Raw genomic sequence first — 10,000 nt, 5'->3', positions numbered from 1 at the left:
TGTTACCTTTACTGTCTCCCTGGGGAAAAGGCCAGCTTCTGCTACTGTGGTTTTGACACAGGAACAAACCCTGTCTCCTTTGCACCAGTATATTTGGGTCAGTACTGTACTGAGAGTATATCAATCAATCAATCAAAATGTAGTTGTTGTCACCGAGCAGCTTTACAAGTGTCCGAGTCCAAGCCCCCAGTGAGCCAGCCAAGGGTGACAGTGGCAAATGAAAGAGTGTGCTGTACTGTACTGTCTTGAGTACTGGATTGTACTGGAGTCAGGACCAGGATAGCAGTGCTACACTGGTGGTGTACTTGAGTCAGGAGTGGTGGAACAGAGTTCACCCTGCCTAGAGACCTGCCCCAGCTAGACCTGCCCCAGCTAGACCTGCCCCAGCTAGAACTGCCCCAGTAACAAACGTGCAGCACAGCCACTGGTGCTTAGCAACCGATAAAGAGCATGCTTGAAAGCCTGAAGAGTCTGTACACTCTGAAGAGGCAGATCAGATCAGTGTGTATGTGTGTGTGTGTGTGTGTGTGTGTGTGTGTGTGTGTGTGTGTGTGTGTGTGTGTGTGTGTGTGCATGTGTGCAGTGAGTGGATAGGTGGGTCGGTTTGTATGTGTGTACGTGTGGATTTCTGCCTGTGTGTGGGTGGATTTGTGCATGAGTAAGTCTGTGTGTGTTTGTGTGTGTGTGTGTATGGTTGGGTTTGTGCGTCTGTATGGGTGGATTTGTGCATGTGTGTGTGGGTGAGTATGTGCATATGTGTGTGTGGGTGGGTTTGTGCATGTGTGTGTGGGTGGGTTTTTGCATATGTGTGTGGGTGGGTTTGTGCATATGTGTGTGTAGGTGGGTATGTGCATGTGTGTGTAGGTGGGTTTGTGCATGAGTGTGGGTGGGTTTTTGCATGAGTGTGTGGGTGGGTTTGGACATGAATGTGTAGGTGGGTTTGTTTATTTGTGTGTGTGTGTGGGTGGGTTTGAACATAAGTGTGTGGTTGGGTTTTTGTATGTGTATGTGGGTGGGGTGGATATGTGTTTTGTGGTGATTGTGTGCAGGGAGGGGTGTATAGTGTTTGTGTGTGTGTGTGTGTGTGTGTGTGTGTGTGTGTGTGTGTGTGTGTGTGTGTGTGTGTGTGTGTGTGTGTGTAGGGAGGGCCGTATAGTGTGGATGTGTGTGTGTGTGTGTGTGTGTGTGTAGGGAGGGCCGTATAGTGTGGATGTGTGTGTGTGTGTGTGTGTGTGTGTGTGTGTGTGTGTGTGTGTGGTGTAGGTGTGTGTTCTGGTGTGAGTCATCTTGTTCATTTTCTCCCCACAGACTCTCGCTACACCTTAGGGAAAAGGAGGAGAGCTGGTCGTCATGCCAACACCAATGTGATGCCTTGCAACAGCAGCTGTTGGCGTGGCAACGGAAGGGGGAGGAGATGACCCATGGACTGGAGAGGGCAAAGGGCGAGAGGGAGGAGCTACAAGCCACTCTGGCACTCTCTCGCACACAAATCACTACACTACTGCAGGAGAGGTATACACTTGTTTGTGTGTGTGTGTGTGTGTGTGTGTGTGTGTGTGTGTGTGTGTGTGTGTGTGTGTGTGTGTGTGTGTGTGTGTGTGTGTGTGTGTGTATGCGTGTGTGTGTGTGTGTGTGTGTGTGTGTGTGTGTGTGTGTGTGTGTGTGTGTATGTGTGTGTGTGTGTGTGTATGTGTGTGTGTGTGTGTGTGTGTGTGTGTGTGTGTGTGTGTGTGTGTGTGTGTGTGTGTGTATTTCTACTCCTCCCAGCTGTTCCAGACCTGTGTTCTGCTCTCCTATTCACCCATTCCACCTGTTTGTCAGGTTAGCAGTGCCGTGATTCCTGTCTGCCTTTGTCCCTCATTAGCCTTTAATTGCTGAGGTTCTCACCTGTGTCTGAGTGTGTGTGTGCATGTGAGTGTGCAACTTTGAATGTGTGTGTGTGTGTGTGTGTGTGTGTGTGTGTGTGTGTGTGTGTGTGTGTGTGTGTGTGTGTGTGTGTGTGTGTGTGTGTGTGTGTGTGTGTGTGTATGTGTGTGTTTGTGTGTGTGTATGTTCTTTTGTTGCGGTTTATGTTGTCTGGTCCCTCCTGTGTCTGTGACCCTGCAGGCGGTTTGTCCTGCTGCACCTTGACCTCTGCCACCCAGTGCCTCATACGGACGCCCTCGCGTCAGGGAGCGCTGTCTGCATGTGTGTGCATGTGTGTGCATGTTTGTGTAGAGTGTGTACTGTGGTGCTGTCTGATCTCCTCTCTACCTGTCCCTGAGGTTTACCTGTTTATCGTCACCTGTTGGTACGGAGGTGTTTATGCTCTCTCTCCTCCCCCTCCCCCCACATACACACACACACACACACACACACACACACACACACACACACATCTCTTCCCTGATGGATAAGTCCTCTTCATGGCTCCCGTGATATTCTCTATTAAGAGGCCTGTCTCAGGTGAATATGTCAAAATTCTGTCTTTCTCTTTCTGTCCCTCTCTTCTCTCTCTACCTCTCTCTCTGTCTCTCTCCCTTTATTTCCCTCTCGCCAACCTTTCCTACATGTTATCATCACTGCAGCACTCATGCACTCTAATGCATTGATATGGTACAGGGCATCATTTATTCATAGTCTCTTGATGAGAGGTTCAGTTTATCTGAGCATTTTAAAAGGATTCCTGATTTATAAGCTCTTTCAGTTATGGGCTATGTTAGACTGCCTTGGGCCTGTGGTGTGAAAGGACATTATGTAGCAAACTGATTGTAAACAAACACTGAAATGGCAAAGGACAGGGATGTGTGATTGTAGCACCTCCACGTGGCCAGCAGGGTGGAGTTCTGGGGCGTGGCCAGCCGGGTGGAGCTCCTGGGGGCAGTGGACGAGGTTTTGGTGTGCAGCAGGCTGGGCAGGGTTCTGGGGCATGTGGTGCTCTAGGTGGTGTTCAGAGCACGTCCCCCCTGTCCCACAGATACAGAGGTGCTGTGAGAAAATCTTGACACAACAGACTTCAGCAGAACAGACGCCACCTGATGAATGAATGTAACACCTACAGTGTTACAGTGTTACAGTGTTACAGTGTTAGCCTGAATACTTGCAGGACCGTCTGGTTTGGTTCACTCAGCCTAATGGTCTTGCTCATGGGGCGTTTGTGTGTGTTACTTCACTAGACACCACTCTGATGGCTAGGCCCCGCCCCTTTCCCTTCCTCCCCAGACACACAGTGTGTGAGTGGCCGCATGTGGCCCAGGCTCCAGTCACCCCTGGTGACCCCGTCCTGCCCCCTCGTCGACCTGATCACCCATTTCCTCAAGGAAGCATGCCACAGCGGGGCACTTGGAACAAACAGCCTTGTGTGTGTGTGTGTGTGTGTGTGTGTGTGTGTGTGTGTGTGTGTGTGTGTGTGTGTGTGTGTGTGTATGTGTGTGAAATTAGCACACATAGTTTTGTGTGTGTGTGTGTGTGTGTGTGTGTGTGTGTGTGTGTGTGTGTGTGTGTGTGTGTGTGTGGTTAAAAAGCAAAACACTGGCATTGACACGATTGCCACAGAAGCAGATATGACTTTCGAACAACATGCATGATCGCAACATTGGCTCAGTCAGCAAACAGACCATGAACCATGCGTGCGCACACACACTCACACACACACACACACACACACACACACACACACACACACACACACACACACACACACATGCACACACACATACACACACACTTGACTAAACAACCACACCAACTCCAAAATGGTAACGAACATAACGAACAGTTTTGGCTTTTATGTAAAACCAGTTTAGCTGAGAATATGTTTGGGAAGGAATTAGAATGACCTTATTAACTAAGAATGTTTCCAGACTGCAGGTTTCTGCAGTCTCAGATTCTCATCACAAACCAGAACCTGGCAAGCCGTATGACTGACGTAAATATCTGGGGGGGCGGGGGATAGAGAAATAGAAACAGAGAGAGAAAGAATTAGTTCCGCTTTGACAGAGCTAAAGTAAGATAAGCATGTATACTGTACTGTATCCACACAGATCTACAGACCCATACACACACACACACACACACACACACACACACACACATATTTATAGACCCATGCACACACACAGATCGACAGACCCATACACACACACACACAGATCTACAGACCCATACACTCTCTCTCTCTCTCTCTCACACACACACACACACACACACACACACACACACACACACACACACACACACACACAGATCTACAGACCCATTCACATACACAAACACACACACATACACAAGCACAGGCCTGTGGGCCCATACACACGGACAGACACACACACAAACACAGACCTGCAGAGCCATGTACACATAACCCACACACACAGACCTGCAGACCCATACACATACACAAACAGTGACATACACAGATACACTCATGCACACACTAGATTAGATTGTATGAGCCCCACTGATGATTGAGTGGAGGACACAGTTGACCCCAGACAGAAGGTGGTGTGACCCCCAGCAGGTGCACGACCTCTGAGCTCCAGGGGCTGCTTGGAGCTGTGCTCTCACGATGCCTGGAGCCTTTGTGTACTGCCACGATGACCACTGTTGTTGTGGGGAAACTCCTCAGGCAAGGATCCCGCCTCCCAGGTTGTGACTCCACCCCCGGATTCTCAGCTCCTCCCACTGATTCCACGCCAAGAGTGTGTCACCTTTTGTCGCAGTGTGTGTCCCTGGCTGATGTCCCGTCACAGACTCCTCTCCCCGTCAGAGTGGTGAGGGTCGTCCTCTCTCTGATGCATCTGATACGTGCACACATGCAGTCGTGACTCGTTACGGCCACGCTTCCGACACGCTCACTTGTCCTGTCTGTCTCGCTCTGTCCCGAGACAGAACGGAATGTATCAGCGTGCATGAATGAAAGGTGACATTCTGAACACATGAATTGGGTGGAGAACTACCACGAACACGAGGTGACACCAGGGTGGAGTCGAACCCTGACCGGATTCACAGGTGTACTCTGGTATGCAAACGCTGCCACATTTGTGTGGGTGGGTGTGGGAGTTGGGTGTGCGTTATGAGATGAGCGCGGCGAAAAAAGGCCTTTCTCATGTGTTTGTTTCTCATGTGTTTGTTTCTCATGTGCTTGTTTCTCATGTGTTTGTTTCTCATGTGTTTGTTTCATTTTCAAACCTTTGTTGAAGGCAGATCTACCACGCAAAGGAGTGTGAGTGTGTGTGTGTGTGTGTGTGTGTGTGTGTGTGTGTGTGTGTGTGTGTGTGTGTGTGTGTGTGAGTGTGTGTGAGAGGGTGTGTGTGAGTGTGTGTGAGAGGGTGTGTGTGTGTGAGAGTGTGAGTGTGTGTGTGTGTGAGAGGGTGTGTGTGTGTGTGAGTGTGTGTGTGTGTGAGTGTGTGTGTGTGTGTGTGAGTGTGTGTGAGTGTGTGTGTGTGTGTGTGTGTGTGAGTGTGTGTGAGTGTGTATGAGAGGGTGTTTGAGCCACAGAAACATGCTGTAAAAACCAAGCCGACACCCTGTCTCCATCTGAGCTCCGTCACTGCCGTGGCCTTCTCCACCTCCATCACAGAGGCGGTGTGCTGGTGTGCACACGCAGCATTACACGGCTGGATTTATGATGCCATCAAGCCACGAGGTGATTTCTAAGCTGTGCCCGAGGGCGATGAAGGAGAAGACAGATGTGTGATGTGTGTACACAAGCTGCCACCAGCAGGGGGAGGACAGCAGAGGGACACGTGACCAGGAACGTGGAGGGAGACCTGGCGAGTGGAGCTGATTAAGGGAGTAGTCGTGCCCCCCCCCCCCCCCCCTTCACTCCAGCATGCCACGCACTCATCAGACTGTTCTCAGGTCAGCCACACACAGGACGGTGGAGCCTTATTTTCACGATGGCTGGAGGCTTCATGCGTGCTGCTGTGTGCACGGCCCGACCGTGGCCCATGACTCCGGTTTTCACACGCGCTCAGTTTGACCATTCGTTCACTGCCACTGGCGCTGGTGGAGCATGTTTGAAGGGTTGTGTGGCGGTGTATGCTAGTGCTAACATTAGCCGTGGGTTTAACAGCACACAAGGACAAACACTTGACAGCTGAGGGGAAGCCAGTGAGGTTTCTCTTCCCCCTCGTCAGATCAAACCATGCCAGATATTCATGTGTGCAAATGTATGTATTCATGTATGCAAATGTGTCCTATCTGGAGCTCTTCAGTTGGGTCTTTGAAGGTGTGTGTGTGTGTGTGTGTGTGTGTGTGTGTGTGTGTGTGTGTGTGTGTGTGTGTGTGTGGGTGTGTCTGTGTGTCTGTGCTTGTGTGTGTTCAAACCTCCACTGGCCCCATGGTACTCGTATCTCTGTGTGATATGACCTGCAGTATTAAAGATTAGGTTGGTGCTGAGATCCAGTGCCTTTGAAGGTGGGGCTTCCCCAGATCAAAGACAGGGGCCCAAGCACTTCTCCAGTTTGTGAGTTTGTCTGCTCGTTGGACTTGGATGTCTTTCCCACGTGCATGACACTCTGTGTCCTCAGGGAGGCGCTGAGGAGCACTCAGAGAGACGACTTACAGGAGCTGGAGAGTGCCTTCAGGAAGAGGCTGGAGGTCGTCGAGGAGCAGAGGTCAAAGGTGAGGTCATAGAGGGTAATGTCTTCGTGTGACGTGAATTCCTTAATGGCTCCCAGATCAGTCAGCAGCTCTAGGGTCATCCTGCCCTCTTAACCGGAGCCAGAGATCACGGGTTATTTCAGGACCATCTGAGGGCAGGTTGACCCAGATAGCTCAGCCCCTGGGACCTGTTTGGGTTTATGCTAATCTCAGATTAGCCGTGAAAAGCACAGGCTGCGCCCGTGCGGAGGGGTTTTGAAGTGAACAGACGGCATGAGCTGCACCCCGTGCTCAGCTGCCACAGTGTTTGTGTTGTGGATCCAGGACAGCCCTCGCCCCCCCCCCACTTCAGCTCGCGCTCGGAGACACAGCGTGTCCTGCTCACGTGCCAACGTCTGACTATCGTTTGTTTAGGAAACCTTCATTAGACATAGACTGCCAGGCTGCGGGTGCTAATCCCACGAGTCGCATAGCGGGGTATGTGGCAACAGGCCCCGCCCCTGGCTCCTCCCACAGTTTAGCTGCTCTTTTTAGGTGAATGTGGCCTGAGCACAGGAGCTGAAAGAGGAACAGTGGAGCAGCCTGGCGGTCTACATCTGAACATCTGACACACACCTTCCCTCAGAGCCACCTGATTAACACACACACACACACACACACACACACACACTCAAACATGCACACTCACACATGTACTCAAACAGACATACACACACACGCATACATAAGCACACAATCACACAGGCACATACACATACATTTTGCATAAACATAAATTCTCTCTCACACACACACACACACACACACACACACACACACACACACACACACACACACACACAGAATGTCTCCTTCCATCACATGGGCAGTAATTCTCTGTTTGTGCACACACAGACTGAATCAGTCTGTCACAACACAGCGGCCTCGGATGTAACCTGCTAAGAGCTCGCTGCGTGGCACATGCACATGTGCCTCCATCTTCTTCACTCCTCTTTTCTTCTCCCCTTCTCCTTTCTGACACTTCCCAACCATCTTTAGCAACAGTTCTGACAATCACAAAACAACCTGCAGTGTGATCACAGTCACAGGAAGCTGTTAGCTGTTAGCTGTTAGCATGCCCATGGATAGATGTCCGCTACACACAGTAACAGGCAGTTCTGAACTAAAATCTCAGTGTGTTCTCACAAATAATGAGATTTTGTATCTCATTTTGTAATTGAAAAACTCTAGACAGACGGTCTAGGTAGAACATTTTGTGCTTACACAAAAGTCCAGGACAGGAGAGAGCAGACATCTGACGCAGGGCCTTTGTTCAGACTGGGATGGCGTGTATGAGTTAGAGCTTTGGTGAATGCTGTGGTTGAACTGAGGGGTTTGTTTTCCATATCGGTCCTCTTGTAGGTGTACTGAACTAGGGTGTGACCTAAACAGACCCCACCTTCTTTAATTTAACCCATGCTACATTTGTGTACATCTTTGCTTGCTTATTTCTGAGTGTATATATGGTTTGATGTGTTTGTGTGTGTGTGTGTGTGTGTGTGTGTGTGTGTGTGTGTGTGTGTGTGTGTGTGTGTGTGTGTGTGTGTGTGTGTGTGTAGTTGGAGGAGACGGAGAGGCAGACAGCTCTGGGCCTCCACATGGAGAGACAGAGGAACCTGGAGTTGATTAATACACAACAGACAGAACAGCAGCAGCTACAGGAGGAGGTGGCAGACACACACACACACCGTACACACACATACTGTAAACACAAACACACCGTACACACACACCATATACACACACACACCGTACACACACACTGTAAACACACACACACCGTATACACACACACACCGTACACACATACTGTAAACACAAACACACCGTACACACACACCATATACACACACACACACCGTACCCACACACTGTAAACACAAACACACCGTACACACACACCATATACACACACGCATGCATACACACCGTACCCACACACTGTAAATACAAACACACCGTACACACACACGTATGCACACACCCACTGTAAACACAAACACACTGTACACACACACCATACACACACACACTGTAAACACAAACACTCCGTACACACACACGCATGCACACACACACCGTACACACACATACACACTACACACACTCACCGTACAGACACACATATACACACACACACTGTAAACACAAACACACCGTACACACACCATACACACACACACTGTAAATACAAACACACCGTACACACACACGTATGCACACACCCACTGTAAACACAAACACACTGTACACACACACCATACACACACACACTGTAAACACAAACACTCCGTACACACACACGCATGCACACACACACCGTACACACACATACACACTACACACACTCACCGTACAGACACACATATACACACACACACTGTAAACACAAACACACCGTACACACACCATACACACACACACTGTAAACACAAACATTCCGTACACACACACGCATGCACACACACACCGTACACACACATACACACCACACACACACACACCGTACACACACACACACATACACACTGTAAACACAAACACACCGTACACACACCATATACACACACACTGTAAACAAAAACACTCCGTACACACATACGCATGCAAACATACCGTACACACACATACACACCATACACAACACACACCATACACACACACGCATGCACACATTCATGCGCACACACACAGACATACACACTAACATTTGCAAAGACAGATCCACTCAAACCATACAGAACCACATTCATAAATGTGTATGGTGTCATTACCAGCAGGTGGCGCTAACACTTCCTCACACTGTGTACTTCACCATTTGCCGGAGAGGCTGAGTACCTGAGCCTCTCTGCCTGTAAATGTCCTGGAAAGAAGGTGGCGTAGATTAGACAATCTTTATCCTAACAGTGTTAGAGAATGTTTCACACATCACCAAAACACAAACACAAACATTTGGATAATTGACTAATTTATTTGAAAGGCATTGTTTTAGTTTGTTTGGAATGAGCAAGATAGAAAACATTTGCCATAAGAAATACAGATGTAAGAGAGGAAGAAACTGTAAAGAGACATGGAGTGGGGAGAGAGATGTTTGCTGTAAAGGAACAGACTCAGGAGAGACAGACGTTTGCTACTCTGCCATGATGGAGGAGTGCTGAAGTGTTGTTGAACGTTACCATGCAGTCATTGTCTTGATTGTATTGGTGATATTTACTGTGCAGTCCCCATCTTGGTGAATGTTACAAATGTTTTACATTTAATGCTAACGCTAACTCTAACCCTGACCCTAACCCTAACTCTAACTTTGACCCTAATGCTAACTCTAACCCTGACCCCAACCCTAACTCTAACTTTGACCCTAATGCTAACTCTAACC

At 49.1% G+C, this 10,000-nt stretch overlaps 1 protein-coding gene across 4 annotated transcripts in view; it reads left to right on the top strand.

Moving 5' to 3' along the window:
• lekr1 (Leucine-, glutamate- and lysine-rich protein 1) overlaps positions 1 to 10,000 on the top strand; it is a 71,708-nt gene that overhangs the window by 54,551 nt on the left and 7,157 nt on the right. For all 4 annotated transcript variants that reach the window (XM_076994718.1, XM_076994721.1, XM_076994719.1 and 1 more), the window contains 3 exons: positions 1,309 to 1,512; positions 6,513 to 6,606; positions 8,184 to 8,291. In XM_076994718.1, coding sequence (XP_076850833.1) covers positions 1,309 to 1,512; positions 6,513 to 6,606; positions 8,184 to 8,291 — 406 coding nt within the window. The remainder of the gene's footprint in view (positions 1 to 1,308; positions 1,513 to 6,512; positions 6,607 to 8,183; positions 8,292 to 10,000) is intronic.

Source organism: Brachyhypopomus gauderio, chromosome 2 (assembly GCF_052324685.1).
Source record: "Brachyhypopomus gauderio isolate BG-103 chromosome 2, BGAUD_0.2, whole genome shotgun sequence".
In the NCBI taxonomy this organism is placed as follows: Eukaryota; Metazoa; Chordata; class Actinopteri; order Gymnotiformes; family Hypopomidae; genus Brachyhypopomus; species Brachyhypopomus gauderio.
Note: the sequence above shows the minus strand (reverse complement) of the source record. Positions and strands in the feature narration are given on the sequence as shown.